This window comes from Tachyglossus aculeatus, chromosome 24 (genome assembly GCF_015852505.1).
Source record: "Tachyglossus aculeatus isolate mTacAcu1 chromosome 24, mTacAcu1.pri, whole genome shotgun sequence".
Classification (NCBI taxonomy): Eukaryota; Metazoa; Chordata; class Mammalia; order Monotremata; family Tachyglossidae; genus Tachyglossus; species Tachyglossus aculeatus.
In genome coordinates, this window is record NC_052089.1 from 28,700,908 (window position 1) to 28,724,727 (window position 23,820).

The 23,820-nt window shown below is 47.6% G+C and overlaps 1 protein-coding gene across 1 annotated transcript in view; it reads right to left on the reverse strand.

Moving 5' to 3' along the window:
- Positions 1–9,480: 9,480 nt before the first annotated feature.
- Positions 9,481–23,820, reverse strand: part of GRIK1 (glutamate ionotropic receptor kainate type subunit 1) — a 57,300-nt gene continuing 42,960 nt past the window's right edge. Inside the window, exons 14-16 of the mRNA XM_038766217.1 lie at positions 22,326–22,551; positions 19,008–19,258; positions 9,481–9,520 (exon numbers count right to left, since the gene is read on the reverse strand). Of these exons, the coding sequence (XP_038622145.1) occupies positions 9,512–9,520; positions 19,008–19,258; positions 22,326–22,551 (486 nt within the window). The 3' untranslated portion in view covers positions 9,481–9,511. The remainder of the gene's footprint in view (positions 9,521–19,007; positions 19,259–22,325; positions 22,552–23,820) is intronic.

Genomic DNA, 23,820 nt, shown 5'->3' on the forward strand with positions numbered 1-23,820 from the left:
ATATGCAAAATCATTCTTCCAAATCTTCCGGGTCTTTCTGGTCCCTCGCGGGCGTCCGATCACCTCGTCCTCTCGCCAAATGGGCTTTTGTCCCCCAAAGTTCCCTTGACTAATTCCTCCTCCGTACCCCAATCACGTAACATCCGTTTCCAGGGCTGTTTTTTTGTTCTTTTTTCCTAACGCGAAATACTAAAGCCAACGGCTGCGGGCCGCCGTCCGACACGTGGCCGTGGATGTAATCTCTGGGTTTATAAAAATATTTGCTTTCGGTTGTTGCGTTGTGTGGTTTTTGTTTCCTTTTTTTTTCTAAAAAAAGAAAAAAACACGACTTGCTGTAGTTTCATGCTCCCTCAGCAGCATTGCAGGAATCCGAGAGCAACACGGTGCAGTCGACTTCCATGTTGCACATGGCTACCGGGCCCCATCTTCAACTTGCCAAAGAGGACACGGACAGCAGCGCTGGTGATCAATACTGGATTCTCAGGTGAACTTTTTCATTTTCGAAACACGTATTTTGAACTTGTAAGACATTTTTAACCGTTTGTTCCGGCACGTGTGATTACGCCCGGCTCCGAAACCCGTCGGGCAGGCAGGGGATAAAGCTTAAAGCCACCTCCGTCGAAGATGGCTTCCCGACGGTAAAATAAACTCAAGTGATGACGGTCGGTGATCCTGGTATCTCTCTCGTGGACCGGTGGTTTTCCGAGCCCACGGCAAACCCCTTCTCCTTTCCGAGAAGCCCCGGTCAGTGGGTTGGCCGTGTTTATTGAGCGCTTACTCTGTGCTGAGCGCTTGGGAGAGGACACTATAACAGTAAAGCGCTCAATAAATACGAATGAATGAATGAATAAACAGACGGTCCCTGCCCGCGGTCTTGGAGAAGATCCACCAGTCGATGGAATTTGTTGAGTGATACATGGGTGCAAAGCACTGTAGTACGCGCTTGGGAGAGGACGGTGGAGTTGGTAGATCTGTCTTGGGGACTCGTCCCTCCTGCGCCGCCGGGTTGGCCACCACCGGAGTCCTCGACGTGGCCAACAGTGGGTCTGGGCTTGAGCCGTGACCCCACGGCTCTCTCCTCGGCTGGCGGGCGGTGGTCCTCTGGATCCCTGTGGCCGGACCACGGTCACCACGTGTTTCCCAATGCGCCCGATGGGGCAGTGGGATCCAGGGTGGGATCTGGGGTGTGTGTGTGGGGGGGTCACTTCCCGGCAGGAGGTGGGCCTCCTAGGAGAGGAGCAGTCCCAAGTCCCCTCCGCCACGGCCTCACTTCCCCACTCTGGTCCCGGGGCCCGGACCGGTTCTGTTGGGGTGGCCCAGCTGTGTGCGTCCTGGGCTGGGAACACTTGGGGAAGAATCCCCTCACTGCTCCGTTGGCTCCCCTTGACTCTATTTCCCCAACCTCCCCGCCTTGCCCGCTGGCCTCCGTGTCCTGCCTTACCTCCTTCCCTTCCCCACAGCACCTGTATATATGTATATATGTTTGTACGGATTTATTACTCTATTTTACTTGGACATATCTATTCTATTTATTTTATTTTCTTAATATGTTTGGTTTTGTTCCCTGTCTCCCCTTTCTAGACTGTGAGCCCACTGTTGGGTAGGGACGGTCTCTAGATGTCGCCAACTTGGACTTCCCAAGCACTTAGTCCAGTGCTCTGCACACAGTAAGTGCTTAATAAATACGATTGAATGAATGAATGAACAAAAACATTATCTAGTGAAGGAAAGAGATAGAGGGCCATCTAATTGCATAACAGTGGTAGGATACTTGCATTACTAGTGAAGGAAAGAGATAGAGGGCCATCTAATTACATAACAGTGGTAGGATACTTGCAGTATTAGTGAAGGAAAGAGATAGAGGGCCATCTAATTGCATAACAGTGGTAGGATACTTGCATTATCAGTGAAGGAAAGAGATAGAGGGCCATCTAATTGCATAACAGTGGTAGGATACTTGCATTATCAGTGAAGGAAAGAGATAGAGGGCCATCTAATTGCATAACAGTGGTAGGATACTTGCATTATCAGTGAAGGAAAGAGATAGAGGGCCATCTAATTGCATAACAGTGGTAGGATACTTGCATTATTAGTGAAGGAAAGAGATAGAGGGCCATCTAATTGCATAACAGTGGTAGGATACTTGCATTATCAGTGAAGGAAAGAGATAGAGGGCCATCTAATTGCATAGCAGTGGTAGGATACTTGCATTATCAGTGAAGGAAAGAGATAGAGGGCCATCTAATTGCATAACAGTGGTAGGATACTTGCATTACTAGTGAAGGAAAGAGATAGAGGGCCATCTAATTGCATAACAGTGGTAGGATACTTGCATTATCAGTGAAGGAAAGAGATAGAGGGCCATCTAATTGCATAGCAGTGGTAGGATACTTGCATTATCAGTGAAGGAAAGAGATAGAGGGCCATCTAATTGCATAACAGTGGTAGGATACTTGCATTACTAGTGAAGGAAAGAGACAGAGGGCCATCTAATTGCATAACAGTGGTAGGATACTTGCATTATTAGTGAAGGAAAGAGACAGAGGGCCATCTAATTGCATAACAGTGGTAGGATACTTGCATTAGTGGTGAATGAAAGAGATATAGGGCCATCTAATTGCATAACAGTGGTAGGTTACTTGCATTATTAGTGAAGGAAAGAGATAGAGGGCCATCTAATTGCATAACAGAGGTAGGATACTTGCATTATTAGTGAAGGAAAGAGATAGAGGGCCATCTAATTGCATAACAGTGGTAGGATACTTGCATGTCTAGTGAAGGAAAGGGATATACGGCCATCTAATTCCTTAACAGTGGTAGGATACTTGCATTATCAGTGAAGGAAAGAGATAGAGGGCCATATAATTGCATAACGGTGGTAGGGTACTTGCATTACTAGTGAAGGAAAGAGACAGAGGGCCATCTAATTCCATAACAGTGGTAGGATACTTGCATTATTAGTGAAGGAAAGAGACAGAGGGCCATCTAATTGCATAACAGTGGTAGGATACTTGCATTAGTGGTGAATGAAAGAGATATAGGGCCATCTAATTGTATAACAGTGGTAGGTTACTTGCATTATTAGTGAAGGAAAGAGATAGAGGGCCATCTAATTGCATAACAGTGGTAGGATACTTGCATTATCAGTGAAGGAAAGAGATAGAGGGCCATCTAATTGCATAACAGTGGTAGGATACTTGCATTACTAGTGAAGGAAAGAGATAGAGGGCCATCTAATTGCATAACAGAGGTAGGATACTTGCATTATTAGTGAAGGAAAGAGATAGAGGGCCATCTAATTGCATAACAGTGGTAGGATACTTGCATTATCAGTGAAGGAAAGAGATAGAGGGCCATCTAATTCCATAACAGTGGTAGGATACTTGCATTATTAGTGAAGGAAAGAGACAGAGGGCCATCTAATTGCATAACAGTGGTAGGATACTTGCATTAGTGGTGAATGAAAGAGATATAGGGCCATCTAATTGCATAACAGTGGTAGGTTACTTGCATTATTAGTGAAGGAAAGAGATAGAGGGCCATCTAATTGCATAACAGAGGTAGGATACTTGCATTATTAGTGAAGGAAAGAGATAGAGGGCCATCTAATTGCATAACAGTGGTAGGATACTTGCATGACTAGTGAAGGAAAGGGATATACGGCCATCTAATTCCTTAACAGTGGTAGGATACTTGCATTATCAGTGAAGGAAAGAGATAGAGGGCCATATAATTGCATAACGGTGGTAGGGTACTTGCATTACTAGTGAAGGAAAGAGACAGAGGGCCATCTAATTCCCTAACAGTGGTAGGATACTTGCATTATTATAGGACTAAAATGGCAGAGGCTTTCCAATGTCCATTCTTGTGTTCTGTGGGTGTGATTTATTTTCACACTCCACTCACGTGAATGGAGAACCACGGTGGCATAGCCACTATGAATCTTAGCCCCAGACGGCTTCCCGACAATAAAATAAACTCAAGCGATGGACAGCGGGTCATCCCGGTACGATGGTCTGATGGTTTTCTGACCCCGTTTGTTCATTGTCATTTGTTGAACGCTTCCTGTGTGGGGAGCACTGAACTGGGCGCCCTGGCCCAGCTTGTCGCGAGATCGGTGGCCTGCGGTCTTCCCAAGGTCCCCGCGGGCCGGAGGGAAGGACGGGAAGGGCGATTTCTCCCCCCAAGGCAGGGGAGAAGCTTGTGGGCAGCGTGGCTCAGTGGAAAGAGCCCGGGCTTTGGAGTCCGAAGTCATGGGTTCAAATCCCGGCTCCGCCAGTTGTCAGCTGTGAGACTTTGGCCAAGTCACTTCACTTCTCTGTGCCCCAGTTACCTCATCTGGAAAATGGGGATGAAGACTGTGAGCCCCCCGTGGGACCACCTGATCAACTTGTAACCTCCCCAGCGCTTAGAACAGTGCTTTGCACAAAGTAAGCGCTTAATAAATACCATCATCATTATTATTATTATTCTCTGGGCCTCAGTTCCCTCATCTATAAAATGGGGAGTAAGACTGTGAGCCCCCCGTGGAACAACCTGATCAACTTGTAACCTCCCCAGCACTTAGAACAGTGCTTTGCACATAGTAAGCGCATAATAAATACCATCGTTATTATTATTATTCTCTGGGCCTCAGTGACCTCATCTGTAAAATTGAGATGAAGACTGTGAGCCCCCCGTGGAACAACCTGATCATCTTGTAACCTCCCCAGTGCTTAGAACAGTGCTTTGCACAGAGTAAGCGCTTAATAAATACCATTGTTATTATTATTAATCTCTGGGCCTCAGTTCCCTCATCTGTAAAACAGGGAGTAAGACTGTGAGCCCCCCGTGGAATAACCTGATCATCTTGTAACCTCCCCAGCACTTAGAACAGTGCTTTGCACATAGTTAAGCGCTTAATAAATACCATCATTATTATTATTATTATTCTCAGGGCCTCTGTTCCCTCATCTGTAAGGGAAGTGCTTAATAAATGCCATAATTATTATTATTATTATTCTATCCCCCCAGTGCTTTGAACAGTGCTTTGCACATAGTAAGTGCTTAACAAATACCCAAATCATTATTATTATTATTATTATTCTCTGAGCCTCTGTTCCCTCATCTGTAAAATGGGGATGAAGACTGTGAGCCCCCCCGTGGGACAACCTGATCACCTTGTAACCTCCCCAGCGCTTAGAACAGGGCTTTGCACATAGTGAGAGCTTAATAAATGCCATCGTTATTATTATTATAATAATTGTGAGAAGCAGCATGGCTCAGTTCATTATTATTATTATAGTTGTGAGAAGCAGCGTGGCTCAGTGGAAAGAGCCCGGGCTTTGGAGTCAGAGGTCATGGGTTCGAATGCCAGCTCCGCCACATGTCCGCTGTGTGACCTCGGGCAAGCCACTTAACATCTCTGAGCCTCAGTTCCCACATCTGTAAAATGAGGATGAAGACTGTGAGCCCCCCCACCGTGGGACAACCTGATCACCTTGTTCCCCCCCCCAGCGCTTAGAACAGTGCTTTGCACATAGTAAGCGCTTAACAAATGCCATCATTATTATTATTACTATTATTAAGTGAATACGATTGACTGACTGGCTGGGTGCTCACTCCAGTCAATCAATCAATCGTATTTATTGAGCACTTACTGTGTGCAGAGCACTGTACTAAGCGCTTGGGAAGTACAAGTTGGCAACACATAGAGACGGCCCCTACCCAACAGTGGGCTCACAGTCAAGGCCAGGGGCTGGATGGCCTGTGTGTGTGTTTGTGTGTGTTTTGGGGATGAGCGGGACAGAGGGCTTGGGATCGGAGCCAAGGGATTTATCCGATTAGTGTTCGGGGATTTTGATGAATTCCAAAATTGGGCTTAAAGCTCTTCATTGCGTCGCGCCGGACTTTAATCCTTCCACTCAGCTGTCTTCATCGAGACCCTGGGCCCCTCTCTAATCTCCCGTGTCTCGGGGAGGAGATTGGAAGCAGCCCCCCTGTCTTCCATTCAATCGTATTTATTGAGCGCTTACTGTGTGCAGGGCACTGTACTAAGTGCTTGGGAAGACCGAGTTGGCAACATATAGAACAAGTTGGGAACGTGTCTTCCCGTTCCATTGGCCAACACCCTGTCCTCGCCCCACCCTGCCCACACTGGGGGCTTCCAACTTGTATTTCCCAAGCGCTTAGTACAGTGCTCTGCACACAGTAAGCGCTCAATAAATATGATTGATTGATTCCAGGGAGATCAGGGGCCGGACCCTGCCCGGCGCTGAGGGTGAAGTCCGGCCATTTATTGATAGGAAGGTCTGTCTCCCAAGCAGCGAGGTCTAGAGAAGCATTGTGGCCTAGTGGATAGAGCACATTCTTTCATTCAGTGGTATTTATTGAGCGCTTACTGTGTGCAGGGCACTGTACTAAGCACTTGGGAAGTACGAGTTGGGAACATATAGAACAAGTTGGGAACATGTCTTCCCATTCCATTGGACAACACCCTGTCCTCGCCCCACCCTGCCCACACCGGGGGCTTCCAACTTGTACTTCCCAAGCGCTTAGTACAGTACTCTGCACACAGTAAGCGCTCAATAAATACGATGGATTGGTGGATTGATTCCAGGGAGATCAGGGGCCGGGACCTGCCCGGCGCCGAGGGTGAAGTCCGGTCATTTATTGATAGGAAGGTTTGTCTCCCAAGCAGCGAGGTCTAGAGAAGCATTGTGGCCTAGTGGATAGAGCACATTAATTCATTCAGTCGTATTTATTGAGCGCTTACTGTGTGCAGAGCACTGTACTAAGCGCTTGGGAAGTCCAAGTTGGCAATATAATAGAGATGGTCCTTACCCAACGGTGGGCTCGCAGTCTAGAAAAGCAGCGTGGCTCAGTGGAAAGAGTCCGGGCTTTGGAGTCAGAGGTCATGGGTTCAAATCCCAGCTCCGCCACTTGTCAGCTATGTGACTTTGGACAAAGCACTTCACTTCTCTGGGCCTCAGTGACCTCATCTGTAAAATGGGGAGCAAGACTGTGAGCCCCCCCATGGGACAACCTGATCATCATCATCATCATCATCATCATCAATTGTATTTATTGAGTGCTTACTGTGTGCAGAGCACTGTACTAAGCGCTTGGGAAGTACAAAATTGGCAACACATAGAGACAGTCCCTACCCAGCAGCGGGCTCACAGTCTGAAAGGGGGAGACAGAGAACAAAACCAAACATAGTAACAAAATAAAATAAATAGAATAGATATGTACAAGTAAAATAAATAAATAAATAGAGTAATAAATATGTACAAACATATATACATATATACAGGTGCTGTGGGGAAGGGAAGGAGGTAAGATGTAACCTCCCCAGTGCTTAGAACAGTGCACATAGTAAGCACTTAATAAATGCCATTATTATTATTCTTATTATTACTCCTTCCACTCACCCCCTCCCTAACTCACTCACCTCTCCCCCCAATTCTCCGTTTATCCCAGATAGGCTGGCCCATCTGGTGACCTCTGGGGGGGTTTGGCCAGTGATTCGGGGGTCGAAGGCCAAACTCCGCCCATTGCGGCCCGCCCGGCCGGGAGTCCCCGGCTGGTGGTTCTCCCTTCACCCGGTTCTCAGTGTGGACCGCGTCCAGCGGAGGTGGTCCCCGCTCCGTACCATCCTCTCTCCTCCTCCGGGATCCCCCCGCGGTCCCCCCGGTCCGTTGGACTGGGATCACGGTGGGAGCATCCAGGACCAGCGGGAGGATCAACTGATGCCAGTGCCCTGATTTAGAAGGGGGGAGGTCAGGTACACCCCCCCAACCACCGTCTTCTAGACCGTTAGCCCACTATTTATTTATTTATTTTACATGTACATATCCGCTCTATTTATTTTATTTTGTTAGTATGTTTTGTTTTGTTCTCTGTCTCCCCATTCTAGACCGTGAGCCCAATGTTGGGTAGGGACCGTCTCTAGATGTTGCCAACTTGGACTTCCCAGGCGCTTAGTCCAGTGCTCTGCACACAGTAAGCGCTGAATAAATACGATTGATTGTTCGTATTTATTACTCTGTTTTACTTGTACATATCTACTCTATTTTATTTTGTTAATACGTTTGTTTTTGTTCTCTGTCTCCCCCTTCTAGACTGTGAGCCCACTGTTGGGTAGGGACCGTCTCTAGATGTTGCCAACTTGGACTTCCCAAGCGCTTAGTACAGTGCTCTGCACACAGTAAGCACTTAATAAATACGATTGATTGATTGATGGTTCGTATTTATTACTCTATTTATTTTACTTGTACATACCTATTCTATTTATTTTATTTTGTTAATATGTTTTGTTTTGTTGTCTGTCTCCCCCTTCTAGACTGTGAGCCCGCTGTTGGGTAGGGACCGTCTCTCTGTGTTGCCAACTTGGACTTCCCAAGCGCTTAGTCCAGTGCTCTGCACACAGTAAGCGCTCAATAAATACGATTGATTGATTGTGTTTATTACTCTATTTATTTTACTTGTACATATCTATTCCATTTATTTTATTTTGTTAATATGTTTGGTTTTGTTGTCTGTCTCCCCCTTATAGACTGTGAGCCCGCTGTTGGGTAGGGACCGTCTCTAGATGTTGCCAACTTGGACTTCCCAAGCGCTTAGTACAGTGCTCTGCACACAGTAAGGGCTCAATAAATAAGATTGATTGTTGGGTAGGGACCGTCTCTATATGTCGCCAACTTGGCCTTCCCAAGCGCTTAGTACCGTGCTCTGCACACAGTAAGCGCTCAATAAATAAGATTGATTGTTGGGTAGGGACCATCTCTATGTCGCCAACTCGTACTTCCCAAGCGCTTAGTACAGTGCCCTGCACACAGTAAGTGCTCAATAAATAAGATTGATTGATTGTTGGGTAGGGACCGACTCTAGATGTCGCCAACTTGGCCTTCCCAAGCGCTTAGTACCGTGCCCTGCACACAGTAAGCACTCCATAAATACGATTGAATGAATCCTGTGGATGGCTTCTAAACTGAGAGGCGAAACAGAGACAGGGCGCTCCCCAAGCCTCCTGAAAAACCCTCCCTTTATATTCCCGCTGGTCCAAAAAGGGACGCGTACAGCGACGGGACGGTGTTTGCCTCGGATCTACCCCGGTGCTTAGTACAGTGCCTGGCACGTAGGAAGTGCTTAATCAATGCTACGGTTGGTACTACGAATACGGGCCAGCGAGCGGGTAAATCCGTTCCCTGAGAGAGCCAGCCGGAGGCCATCGGCCCCCACGACGGAAGTTGGCATCGTGCCGAGCGTTCCCGCCATCAGAAGCCCCCGCCGTTGCCCCCGAGGTTCCCGGAGTAGCCCCCCGGCCTGGCTCAGTCCTCAGTTTCCTCCCGCCGGCGGCAGGTCAGGAGGCTGGAGAAGAACAGCTTCGGCTTCGCCCGCGACCTCTTCCTGAGCAGCGTGGCTTCCTGAGCCCGGGCTTTGGAGTCAGAAGTCATGGGTTCGAATCCCGACTCCGCCACATGTCTGCTGTGTGATCTTGGGCAAGTCGCTTAACTTCTCTGGGCCTCAGTTACCTCATCTGTAAAATGGGGATTAAGACTGGGAGCCCCACATGGGACAACCTGATCACCCTGTATCCTCCCCAGTGCTTAGAACAGTGCTTTGCACATAGTAAGCACTTAACAAATGCCAATTATTAGTATTATTCAGAGAGAGCCCCAGCTCCTCCACGATGGCCCTGAGAGACAGACCTTGGGGCCGGTGGGGAAAGAGTTAGCCACGGGGGCCCGCGGGGAAATGTGGCCCAGTGTCAAGGGGGCCCCTCCGAGGGTCTGGCTCGCTCAATCAATCAATCAATCAATCGTATTTATTGAGCGCTTACTGTGTGCAGAGCACTGGACTAAACGCTTGGGAAGTCCAAGTTGGCAACATCTAGAGATGGTCCCTACCCAACAGTGGGCTCACAGTCTAGGAGGGGGAGACAGAGAACAGAACCAAACATACTAACAAAATAAAACAAATAGAATAGATATGTACAAGTAAAATAAGTAAATAGAGTAATAAATATGTATAAATATATCAATCAATCAATCATATTGAGCGCTTACTGTGTGCAGAGCACTGTACGAAGCGCTTGGGAAGTCCAAGTTGGCAACATCTAGAGACGGTCCCTACCCAACAGTGGGCTTACAGTCTAAAAGGGGGAGACAGAGAACAAAACCAAACATACTAACAAACTAAAATAAATAGAATAGATATGTACAAGTAAAATAAATAAATAAATAGAGTAATAAACATGTGCAAACATATCAATCAATCAATTGTATTTATTGAGCGCTTACTGTGTGCAGAGCACTGGACTAAGCGCTTGGGAAGTCCAAGTTGGCAACATAGATAGTCCCTACCCAACAGTGGGCTCACAGTCTAAAAGGGGGAGAAAGAGAACAAAACCAAACATACTAACAAAATAAAATAAATGGAATAGATATGTACAAGTAAAATAAATAAATAAATAGAGTAATAAATATATACAAACATATCAATCAATCAATCGTATTTATTGAACGCTTACTGTGTGCAGAGCACTGTACTAAGCGCTTGGGAAGTCCAAGTTGGCAACACATAGAGACAGTCCCTACCCAACAGTGGGCTCACAGTCTAGAAGGGGGAGACAGAGAACAATACCAAACATATTAACAAAATAAAATAGAGTAGATATGTACAAGTAAAATAAATAGAGTAATAAATATGTACAAACATATCAATCAATCAGTCGTATTTATTGAGTGCTTACTGTGTGCAGAGCACTGGACTAAGTGCTTGGGAAGTACAAGTTGGCAACATAGAGAGACGGTCCCTACCCAACAGTGAGCTCACAGTCTAAAAGGGGGAGACGGACAACAAAGCCAAACATACTACTAAAATAAATAGAATAGATATGTACAAGTAAAATAAAATAGAGTAGTAACTATGTACAAATATAGCAATCAATCATCAATCGTATTTATTGAGCGCTTACTGTGTGCAGAGCACTGTACTAAGCGCTTGGGAAGTCCAAGTTGGCAACATCTAGAGACAGTCCCTACCCAACAGTGGGCTCACAGTCTAGAAGGGGGAGACAGAGAACAAAACCAAACATACTAACCAAATAAAATAAATAGAATAGATAGGTACAAGCAAAATAAATAAATAAATAAATAGAGTAATAAATCTGAACAAACATATATACATATATACAGGTGCTGTGGGGAAGGGAAGGAGGTAAGACGGCGGTGATGGAGAGGGGGAGCTCATTCGGACCCCAGAACCTCCGGCCCTCTTTCCCGGGCTACAGAAAGCTCGGCCTGGGCCGGACCACAGGAGGGAGGGAAGGGCCTGCCCTTCCACTGGCGTCGTTGGCAAATAATAATAATAATAATAATAATAATAATAATAATGGCATTTATTAAGTGCTTACTATGTGCAGAGCACTGTTCTAAGCACTGGGGGGATACAAGGTGATCAAGTTGTCCCACGTGGGGCTCACAGTCTTCATCCCCATTTTACAGATGAGGTAACTGAGGCGCAGAGAAGTGAAGTGACTTGCCCAAGGTCACCCAGCAGACGTGTGGTGGAGTCGGGATTCGAACCCATGACCTCTGACTCCAAAGCCCGGGCTCTTTCCACTGAGCCACGCTGCTTCTCTGGGCTCACGCTGTACGCCTGGCTAGCTGAAGGACCAACTGGCTAGCTGAGTTAGACTGATTAGGAAGTCTTTTAGACTGTGAGCCCACTGTTGGGTAGGGACTGCCTCTATGTGTTGCCAATTTGTACTTCCCAAGCGCTTAGTACAATGCTCTGCACATAGTAAGCGCTCAATAAATACGATTGATTGATTGATTGATTGGTAGACGCGGCCCCGGCCCGCGTCGAACGTCCGGTAGCCCGAGAGGGAGTTTCGCTACTCAGGCCTTCCTTCGTGGATGCCGCAGCGGGCATTTTGGAACAGCGCGAGGCGGGGGGCCAGACCACGGCAGTAGATATTGTATTTATTGAGCACTTACTTTGTGCGGAGCACTGTACTAAGCGCCTGGGAGAGGACAATAGAACAGTGAACTGTTCTATTAGTTCAGAACAGTTCGTATACGAACTGTTCTATTAGTAAAGAACAGTGAACTGTTCTTTTAGACTGTGAGCCCACTGTTGGGTAGGGACTGTCTCTATATGTTGCCAATTTGTACTTCCCAAGCGCTTAGTACAGTGCTCTGCACATAGTAAGCGCTCAATAAATACGATTGATGATGATGATGAACAGACACATTCCCTGCCCACAATGAGCGTACAGTCTAGAGGGGGAGGGGATGGGGAAGGGACGGGCGCTGTGTACCGGGCGTAGCCGGGGTATGGGGTCTCTGGCCCACATTTTGTTAATATGTTTTGTTTTGTTAATTTGTTTTGCTTTGTTCTCTGTCTCCCCCTTCTAGACTGTGAGCCCGCCGTTGGGTAGGGACCGTCTCTAGATGTTGCCACCTTGGACTTCCCAGGCGCTTAGTCCAGTGCTCTGCACACAGTAAGCGCTCAATAAATACGACTGAATGAATAAATACAGTTGATTGATTGATTAAGCGCTTAGTATGTGCCCAGCACTGTTCTTGTAGACATAGTGAGCGCTTAACAAATACCACGAGAAGCAGCATGGCGCGGTGAAGCATCTACTATGTGCTGGGCACTGTAAGCTCTTTGTGGCAAGGGAATGTGCCTGTTTATTGTTTCTAGACTGTGAACCTGTTGTTGGGTAGGGACCGTCTCTCTCTGTTGCCGACTTGTACTTCCCAGGTGCTTAGTACAGTGCTCCGCACACAGTAAGCACTCAATAAATATGATTGATTGATTGAATAAATACAATTGAATGAATGAATAGTGGATAGAGCACGGGCCTGGGCATCAGAGGTCATGGGTTTTCATCCCTGGCTCCACCACTTATCTGCTGGGTGACTTTGGGCAAGTCACTTCACTTCTCTGGGCCTCAGTGACCTCATCTGGAAAATGGGGATTAAGACCGTGAGCCCCATGTGGGACAACCTGATCCCCTTTCAACCTCCCCAGTGCTTAGAACAGTGCTTTGCATATAGTCAGCGCTTATTAAATGCCATCGTTATAGGCCTTCCCAGACTGAGCTCCCTTTTTCCTCTTCTCCTCCCCATCCCCCCGCCCTACCTCCTTTCCCTCCCCACGCACCAGTATCTATGTTTGTACAGATTTATTACTCTATTTATTTTACTTGTACGTATTTACTATTCGATTTATTTTGTTAATGACGTGCATCTAGCTTTATTTCTATTTATTCCGACGACTTGACACCTGTCCACATGTTTAGTTTTGTGGTCTGTCTCCCCCTTCTAGACTGTGAGCCCGTTGTTGGGTAGGGACCGTCTCTCTATGTTGCCGACGTGGACTTCCCAAGCGCTTAGTACAGTGCTCTGCACACAGGAAGCGCTCAATAAATACAATTGAATGAATTTTGGGTCTGTCCTGTGCTCCTCCTCCTCCAGGAGGCCTTCCCAGACTGAGCCCCCTTTTTCCTCTCCTCCTCCCCATCCCCCCCGCCCTACCTCCTTCCCCTCCCCACAGCACTTGTATATATTTGTACAGATTTGTTACTCTATTTATTTTACTTGTACATATTTACTATTCCATTTATTTTGTTAATGCTGTGCATATAACCTTCATTCTGTTGGTTCTGACAATTTTGACACCTGTCTCCATGTTTAGTTTTGTTGTCTGTCTCCCCCTTCTAGACTGTGAGCCCGTTGTTGGGTAGGGGACCGTCTCTACATGTTGCCGACTTGGACTTCCCAAGCGCTTAGTCCAGTGCTCTGCACACAGTAAGCGCTCAATAAATACGATTGAATGAATGACCGTCTCTATATGTTGCCAACTTGGGCTTCCCAAGCGCTTAGTCCAGTGCTCCGCACACAGTAAGTGCTCAATAAATACGATTAAATGAATGAATGAATGACTGTCTCTATATGTTGCCGACTTGGACTTCCCAAGCGCTTAGTCCAGTGCTCTGCACACAGTAAGTGCTCAATAAATACGATTGGATGAATGAATGAATGACCATCTCTATATGTTGCCGATTTGTACTTCCCAAGCGCTTAGTCCAGTGCTCTGCACACAGTAAGCGCTCAATAAATACGATTGGATGAATGAATGAATGGCTCAATAAATACGATTGATTGATTGATTGACTGTCTCTATATGTTGCCGACTTGGACTTCCCAAGTGCTTAGTCCAGTGCTCTGCACACAGTAAGCACTCAATAAATATGATTGAATGGATGAATGAATGACCATCTCTCTATGTTGCCGACTTGTACTTCCCAAGCGCTTAGTCCAGTGCTCTGCACACAGTAAGCGCTCAATAAATACGATTGGATGAGTGAATGAATGACTGTCTCTATATGTTGCCGACTTGGACTTCCCAAGCGCTTAGTCCAGTGCTCTGCACACAGTAAGCGCTCAATAAATATGATTGAATGGGTGAATGAATGACCATCTCTCTATGTTGCCGACTTGTACTTCCCAAGCGCTTAGTCCAGTGCTCTGCACACAGTAAGCGCTCAATAAATACGATTGAATGAATGAATGAATTATTATTTTACAGGTGAGGGAACTGAGGGACAGAGAAGTTAAGTGACTTGCCCAAGGTCACACCGCATTCAAGTGGCGGAGTCGGGATTAGAACCCAGGTCCTCCTGACTCCCAGGCCCGGGGTTCTAATCACTAGGCCACATTCATTCATTCAATCGTATTTATTGAGCGCTTACTGTGTGCACAGCACTGTACTAGAGACGGTCCCTACCCTTATTTATTTATTTTACTTGTACATATTTATTCTATTTATTTTATTCTGTTAATATGGTTTGTTTTGTTCTGTGCCTCCCCCTTCTAGACTGTGAGCCCACTGTTGGGTAGGGACTGTCTCTATATGTTGCCAATTTGTACTTCCCAAGCGCTTAGTCCAGTGCTCTGCACACAGTAAGCGCTCAATAAATACGATTGATGATGATATAGAGACGGTCCCTACCCTTATTTATTTGTTTTACTTGTCCATATTTATTCTATTTATTTTATTCTGTTAATATGGTTTGTTTTGTTCTCTGCCTCCCCCTTCTAGACTGTGAGCCCACCGTTGGGTAGGGACCGTCTCTAGATGTTGCCAACTTGGACTTCCCAAGCGCTAAGTCCAGTGCTGTGCACACAGTAAGCGCTCAATAAATACGATTGATGGTGATATAGAGACGGTCCCTACCCTTATTTATTTATTTTACTTGTACCTATTTATTCTATTTATTTTATTCTGTTAATATGGTTTGTTTTGTTCTCTGCCTTCCCCTTCTAGACTGTGAGCCCACCGTTGGGTAGGGACCGTCTCTCTATGTTGCCAACTTGGACTTCCCAAGCGCTAAGTCCAGTGCTCTGCACACAGTAAGCGCTTAATAAATACGATTGATGATGATATAGAGACGGTCCCTACCCTTATTTATTTGTTTTACTTGCCCATATTTATTCTATTTATTTTATTCTGTTAATATGGTTTGTTTTGTTCTCTGCCTCCCCCTTCTAGACTGTGAGCCCACCGTTGGGTAGGGACCGTCTCTAGATGTTGCCAACTTGGACTTCCCAAGCGCTAAGTCCAGTGCTGTGCACACAGTAAGCGCTCAATAAATACGATTGATGGTGATATAGAGACGGTCCCTACCCTTATTTATTTATTTTACTTGTACCTATTTATTCTATTTATTTTATTCTGTTAATATGGTTTGTTTTGTTCTCTGCCTCCCCCTTCTAGACTGTGAGCCCACCGTTGGGTAGGGACCGTCTCTAGATGTTGCCAACTTGGACTTCCCAAGCGCTAAGTCCAGTGCTCTGCACACAGTAAGCGCTTAATAAATACGATTGATGATGATATAGAGACGGTCCCTACCCTTATTTATTTGTTTTACTTGCCCATATTTATTCTATTTATTTTATTCTGTTAATATGGTTTGTTTTGTTCTCTGCCTCCCCCTTCTAGACTGTGAGCCCACCGTTGGGTAGGGACCGTCTCTAGATGTTGCCAACTTGGACTTCCCAAGCGCTAAGTCCAGTGCTGTGCACACAGTAAGCGCTCAATAAATACGATTGATGGTGATATAGAGACGGTCCCTACCCTTATTTATTTATTTTACTTGTACCTATTTATTCTATTTATTTTATTCTGTTAATATGGTTTGTTTTGTTCTCTGCCTTCCCCTTCTAGACTGTGAGCCCACCGTTGGGTAGGGACCGTCTCTCTATGTTGCCAACTTGGACTTCCCAAGCGCTAAGTCCAGTGCTGTGCACACAGTAAGCGCTTAATAAATACGATTGATGATGATATAGAGACGGTCCCTACCCTTATTTATTTGTTTTACTTGCCCATATTTATTCTATTTATTTTATTCTGTTAATATGGTTTGTTTTGTTCTCTGCCTCCCCCTTCTAGACTGTGAGCCCACCGTTGGGTAGGGACCGTCTCTAGATGTTGCCAACTTGGACTTCCCAAGCGCTAAGTCCAGTGCTGTGCACACAGTAAGCGCTCAATAAATACGATTGATGGTGATATAGAGACGGTCCCTACCCTTATTTATTTATTTTACTTGTACCTATTTATTCTATTTATTTTATTCTGTTAATATGGTTTGTTTTGTTCTCTGCCTTCCCCTTCTAGACTGTGAGCCCACCGTTGGGTAGGGACCGTCTCTCTATGTTGCCAACTTGGACTTCCCAAGCGCTAAGTCCAGTGCTCTGCACACAGTAAGCGCTTAATAAATACGATTGATGATGATATAGAGACGGTCCCTACCCTTATTTATTTGTTTTACTTGCCCATATTTATTCTATTTATTTTATTCTGTTAATATGGTTTGTTTTGTTCTCTGCCTCCCCCTTCTAGACTGTGAGCCCACCGTTGGGTAGGGACCGTCTCTAGATGTTGCCAACTTGGACTTCCCAAGCGCTAAGTCCAGTGCTGTGCACACAGTAAGCGCTCAATAAATACGATTGATGGTGATATAGAGACGGTCCCTACCCTTATTTATTTATTTTACTTGTACCTATTTATTCTATTTATTTTATTCTGTTAATATGGTTTGTTTTGTTCTCTGCCTTCCCCTTCTAGACTGTGAGCCCACCGTTGGGTAGGGACCGTCTCTCTATGTTGCCAACTTGGACTTCCCAAGCGCTAAGTCCAGTGCTCTGCACACAGTAAGCGCTCAATAAATACGATTGATGGTGATATAGAGACGGTCCCTACCCTTATTTATTTGTTTTACTTGCCCATATTTATTCTATTTATTTTATTCTGTTAATATGGTTTGTTTTGTTCTCTGCCTCCCCCTTCTAGACTGTGAGCCCACCGTTGGGTAGGGACCGTCTCTAGATGTTGCCAACTTGGACTTCCCAAGCGCTAAGTCCAGTGCTGTGCACACAGTAAGCGCTCAATAAATACGATTGATGGTGATATAGAGACGGTCCCTACCCTTATTTATTTATTTTACTTGTACCTATTTATTCTATTTATTTTATTCTGTTAATATGGTTTGTTTTGTTCTCTGCCTTCCCCTTCTAGACTGTGAGCCCACCGTTGGGTAGGGACCGTCTCTATATGTTGCCAACTTGTACTTCCCAAGCGCTTAGTACAGTGCTCTGCACACAGTAAGCGCTTAATAAATACGATTGATGATGATATAGAGACGGTCCCTACCCTTATTTATTTGTTTTACTTGCCCATATTTATTCTATTTATTTTATTCTGTTAATATGGTTTGTTTTGTTCTCTGCCTCCCCCTTCTAGACTGTGAGCCCACCGTTGGGTAGGGACCGTCTCTAGATGTTGCCAACTTGGACTTCCCAAGCGCTAAGTCCAGTGCTCTGCACACAGTAAGCGCTCAATAAATACGATTGATGGTGATATAGAGACGGTCCCTACCCTTATTTATTTATTTTACTTGTACCTATTTATTCTATTTATTTTATTCTGTTAATATGGTTTGTTTTGTTCTCTGCCTTCCCCTTCTAGACTGTGAGCCCACCGTTGGGTAGGGACCGTCTCTCTATGTTGCCAACTTGGACTTCCCAAGCGCTAAGTCCAGTGCTCTGCACACAGTAAGCGCTTAATAAATACGATTGATGATGATATAGAGACGGTCCCTACCCTTATTTATTTGTTTTACTTGCCCATATTTATTCTATTTATTTTATTCTGTTAATATGGTTTGTTTTGTTCTCTGCCTCCCCCTTCTAGACTGTGAGCCCACCGTTGGGTAGGGACCGTCTCTAGATGTTGCCAACTTGGACTTCCCAAGCGCTTAGTCCAGTGCTCTGCACACAGTAAGTGCTCAATAAATACGATTGATGATGATGATGATGATGATGTGAGCCCACCGTTGGGTAGGGACCGTCTCTCTCTGTTGCCAACTTGGACTTCCCAAGCGCTTAGTCCAGTGCTCTGCACACAGTAAGTGCTCAATAAGTACGATTGATGATGATGATGATGATGATGTGAGCCCACCGTTGGGTAGGGACCGTCTCTCTATGTTGCCAACTTGGACTTCCCAAGCGCTAAGTCCAGTGCTCTGCACACAGTAAGTACTCAATAAATACGATTGATGATGATGATGATGATGATGTGAGCCCCCCGTTGGGTAGGGACCGTCTCTCCATGTTGCCAACTTGGACTTCCCAAGCGCTTAGTCCAGTGCTCTGCACACAGTAAGCGCTCAATCAATATGAATGAATGAATAGAAGGCCGCAGCGCTCCCGTAGACAGATTGATCTTGTCCCCTTTTTGCAGATGAGGAACCTGAGGCCCACAGGGAAGGAGCAGACGGGGATGAGGTGGGTCTATCGAAGCACAGCCCTGTCGCCGCCCGTCCCCCAGTGTCAATCAATCGTATTTATTGAGCACTTACTGTGCACTGGACTGAGCGCTCGTCGTGGGGGCCGCAGCGGGCTGGACCGCTCCGTGCGAGGACAGAGGTTTCCCCCCGGGGCCCTCCTCACCCGCTCGACGTCGCCGTTCCGGCGGGTCCTGTAGGCGAACTCCCCGACGGCCACGAAGACGGCCAGGGCGAGCCCGGCGGCCAGCACGAGGAAGATGCCGCCGATGTTCTCCACGCCCAGGGCGCTGGCCTCCTTGCCGTCCTCCTCGGGGCAGCCGTTTCCCCGCCACCACTTCTCCTTCATCACGTGCAGCTTGCCCTCCTCCTGCAGCTGCAGGATGGCGATGGTCATCTTGTCCCGGTACGGAGAGCCTGGCCGGGGCGACACGGGGCCGAGGGGGCCGGCTACGGCGGGGCCGCCGCCACCCCTTCGAAACTGGTGCGTAGGGACCGTCTCTCTATGTTGTCCTTCCCAAGCGCTTAGTCCAGTGCTCTGCACGCGGTAAGCGCTCAATAAATACGACTGACTGACTGAACGCAGGAGGAATCGCTCTGCGGCCCGAAGGGGAGCGATGAACGGTGACCCAAAGCGGAGACCTTTAAAGGGAAGCCCGGACCGGCCGGACACGGGCTCGTGATAATAATGGTGGTATTTGTTTTGCGCCTACTATGTGCAAAGCACTGTTTTAAGCGCCGCGGGGGATACAAGGTGATCAGGTGGTCCCACTTGGGGCTCACAGTCTTAATCCCCGTTTTACAGGTGAGGGAACTGAGGCACGGAGAAGTGAAGTGGCTTACCCAAGGTCACACAGCTGACAAATGGCAGGGCCAGGATTCGAACCCATGACCTCTGACTCCCAAGCCCGGGCTCTTCCCACTGAGCCACGTCGCTTCCCCTCATAGAGAAGCAGCGTGGCTCAGTGGAAAGAGCATGGGCTTGGGAGTCAGAGGTCATAGGTTCGAATCCCTACTCCACCACATGTCTGCTGTGTGATCTTGGGCAAGTCACTTCACTTCTCTGGGCCTCAGTTACCTCATCTGTGAAATGGGGATTAAGACTGTGAGCCCCACGTAGGACAACCTGATCACCCTGTATCCTCCCCAGCTCTCAGAACAGTGCTTTGCACATAGTAAGTGCTTAACAAATGCCAATTATTATTATTATTATTATTATCTTGCCAACGGGGTCGGGCACGGCTGGGCAGGGGGCTCAGGCCCTGGCCTGCTGGCCCACCTCGGCCTAGTCACAACCGATACGGCTCCCCCCGTGGGAGCGAAATCTGGCCAGGGCACTAATAATAATAATAATAATAATAATGATAATAATAATAATGGCATTTATTAAGCGCTTACTATGTGCACTGGGGAGGTAACAAGGTGATCAGGTTTTGGCCCAGTCACAACCGATACGGCTCCCCCCATGGGAGCGAAATCTGGCCAGGGCACTAATAATAATAATAATAATAGTAATAATAATGGCATTTATTAAGCGCTTACTATGTGCACTGGGGAGGTAACAAGGTGATCAGGTTGTCCCATGGGGGGGGGCTCACTGATCATTAATAATAATAATAATAACAATAATAATGATTACAGTACTTTAGCACTTTGTGCCAAGCGCTGTCCTAAGCACCGGGGTAGATACAAGGTAATCAGATTGGACACAGTCCCGGTCCCACGGGGGGGCTCACACTCTTAATCCCCATTTTACAGATGAGGTCACCGAGGCCCAGAGGCGTGACGCGGCCTGCCCAGGGTCACACAGCTGTCATGTGGCCGAGCCGGGATTAGAGAAGCAGCGTGGCTCAGTGGAAGGAGCCCGGGCTTTGGAGTCGGAGGTCACAGGTTCAAATCCCCGGCTCTGCCAATTGTCAGCTGGGTGACTTTGGGCGAGTCGCTTCACTTCTCTGGGCCTCAGTGACCTCATCTGGAAAATGGGGATGAAAGCTGGGAGCCCCCCGTGGGACCACCTGATCACCTTGTAACCTCCCCAGCGTTTAGAACAGTGCTTTGCACATAGTAAGCGCTTTACAAGTACCATCATTTATTATTATTATTATTATGGGTTCAAATCCCCGCTCCGCCAATTGCCAGCTGTGTGACTTTGGGCAAGTCACTTCGCTTCTCTGGGCCTCAGTGACCTCATCTGGAAAACGGGGATGAAAGCTGGGAGCCCCCTGTGGGACAACCTGATCAGCTTGTAACCTCCCCGGCGCTTAGAGCAGTGCTTTGCACATAGTAAGCACTTAATAAATGCCATTATTATTATGGGTTCAGATCCCCACTCCGCCAATTGTCAGCTGGGTGACTTTGGGCAAGTCACTTCGCTTCTCTGGGCCTCAGTGGCCTCATCTGGAAAATGGGGATGAAAGCTGGGAGCCCCCTGTGGGACAACCTGATCACCTTGTAACCTCCCCGGCGCTTAGAACAGTGCTTTGCACATAGTAAGCACTTTACAAGTGCCACCATTATTATTATTATGGGTTCAGATTCCCGCTCCACCAATTGTCAGCTGTGTGACTTTGGGCAAGTCACTTCGCTTCTGTGGGCCTCAGCGGCCTCATCTGGAAAACGGGGATGAAGGCTGGGAGCCCCCCGTGGGACCACCTGATCAGCTTGTAACCTCCCCGGCGCTTAGAACAGTGCTTTGCACATAGTAAGCGCTTTACAAGTACCACCATTATTATTATTATGGGTTCAGATCCCCACTCTGCCAATTGTCAGCTGTGTGACTTTGGGCAAGTCACTTCGCTTCTCTGGGCCTCAGCGGCCTCATCTGGAAAACGGGGATGAAGGCTGGGAGCCCCCCGTGGGACCACCTGATCAGCTTGTAACCTCCCCGGCGCTTAGAACAGTGCTTTGCACATAGTAAGCGCTTTACAAGTACCACCATTATTATTATTATGGGTTCAGATCCCCGCTCTGCCAATTGTCAGCTGTGTGACTTTGGGCAAGTCACTTCGCTTCTCTGGGCCTCAGCGACCTCATCTGGAAAATGGGGATGAAGGCTGGGAGCCCCCCGTGGGACCACCTGATCAGCTTGTAACCTCCCCGGCGCTTAGAACAGTGCTTTGCACATAGTAAGCGCTTCACAAGTACCACCATTATTATTATTATGGGTTCAGATCCCCACTCCGCCAGTTGTCAGCTGTGTGACTTTGGGCAAGTCACTTCGCTTCTCTGGGCCTCAGCGGCCTCATCTGGAAAATGGGGATGAAGGCTGGGAGCCCCCGTGTGGGACCACCTGATCAGCTTGTAACCTCCCCGACGCTCAGAACAGTGCTTGGCACATAGTAAGCGCTTTATAAACGTCATCATTATGATGATGATGATGATGATGATGATTCCCAGGCCTGGGCTCTCTCTGCTAGGCCACGGTGCTCCGCCCTCCCTCCCTGGGCCCGAAGGAGGGCCCGAGGAGGGGGTCCCCGGGGCTCACCGATGGGCGTCCCCACGCCGTAGCCCTTGGAGTCGATGAGGCCCCCGATCTGCGTGAGGTTGCAGTTGCGCTGGGTGACGTACTCGATGCTGGTGGACTCCATGAGCAGGGCGTAGTCTGTGGTGAGCACCCGCTGGACGCCCTCGTCGTGGTTCTTCACCAGGGCCGTCTGCTGACGGCTGCTCATCAACGCCCACATCTTCTCGTAGGTGGAGATCTTGGATTTCTGCCGGGGGGGCGGGCACAGCTCGCAGGCCGAGGGGCAGGAGGCACCGAGCACAGCCGCCGCTGCCCCCTCGCCCCCCGTATGGCAGGCTCACGGCCCGTCCGTGGGCATGTCACTCTCCTCCTCAAAAATCTCCGATGGCTACCAATCAATCTGCGCATCAGGCAGAAACTCCTCACCCTGAGCTTCAAGGCTGTCCATCCATCCCCTCGCCCCCTCCTACCTCACCTCCCTTCCGTCCTTCTCCATCGCAGCCCGCACCCTCCGCTCCTCTTCCGCTAATCTCCTCATCGTTAGGCCTCATTCTTGCCTGTCCCACCATCGACCCCCGGCCCACGTCCTTCCCCTGGCCCGGAATGCTCTTCCTCCGCACATCCTCCAAGCTCGCTCTCTTCCTCCCTTCAAAGCCCTACTGAGAGCTCACCTCCTCCAGGAGGCCTTCCCACCCTGAGCCCCCTTTTTCCTCTCCTCCTCCCCATCCCCTCAGCCCTACCTCCTTCTCCTCCCCACAGCACCTGTATATACATATTTATTACTCTATTTATTTTACTTGTACATATCTATCCCATTTATTTTATTTTGTTGGTATGTTTGGTTTTGTTCTCTGTCTCCCCCTTCTAGACTGTGAGCCCACTGTTGGGTAGGGACCGTCTCTATGTGTTGCCAACGTGTACTTCCCAAGCGCTTAGTACAGTGCTCCGCACATAGTAAGCGCTCAATAAATACAATTGATGATATATATCTGTACAGATTTATCACTCTATTTTACTTGTACATATTTACTATTCTATTTATTAGGTTAATGATGCGAATTTAGCTTTAATTCTATTTGTTCTGACCACTTTGACACCTGTCTATATGTTTTGTTTTGTTAATGGTAAGCTAGCTCTCTTCCTTCAAAGCAGCATGGCTCAGCGGAAAGAGCCCGGGCTTTGGAGTCAGAGGTCACGGGTTCAAATCCCAGCTCCGCCAATTGTCAGCTGTGTGACTTTGGGCGAGTCACTTCACTTCTCCGTGCCTCAGTTACCTCATCTGGAAAATGGGGATTAAGACTGTGAGCCCCCCGTGGGACAACCTGATCACCTTGTAACCTCCCCAGCGCTTAGAACAGTGCTTTGCACATAGTAAGCGCTTAATAAATGCCATTATTATTATCATTACTGAGAGCTCACCTCCTCCAGGAGGCCTTCCCACACTGAGCTCCGTCCTCCCACCGCCTTACCTCCTTCTCCTCCCCACAGCACCTGTATATATGTATATATGTTTGTA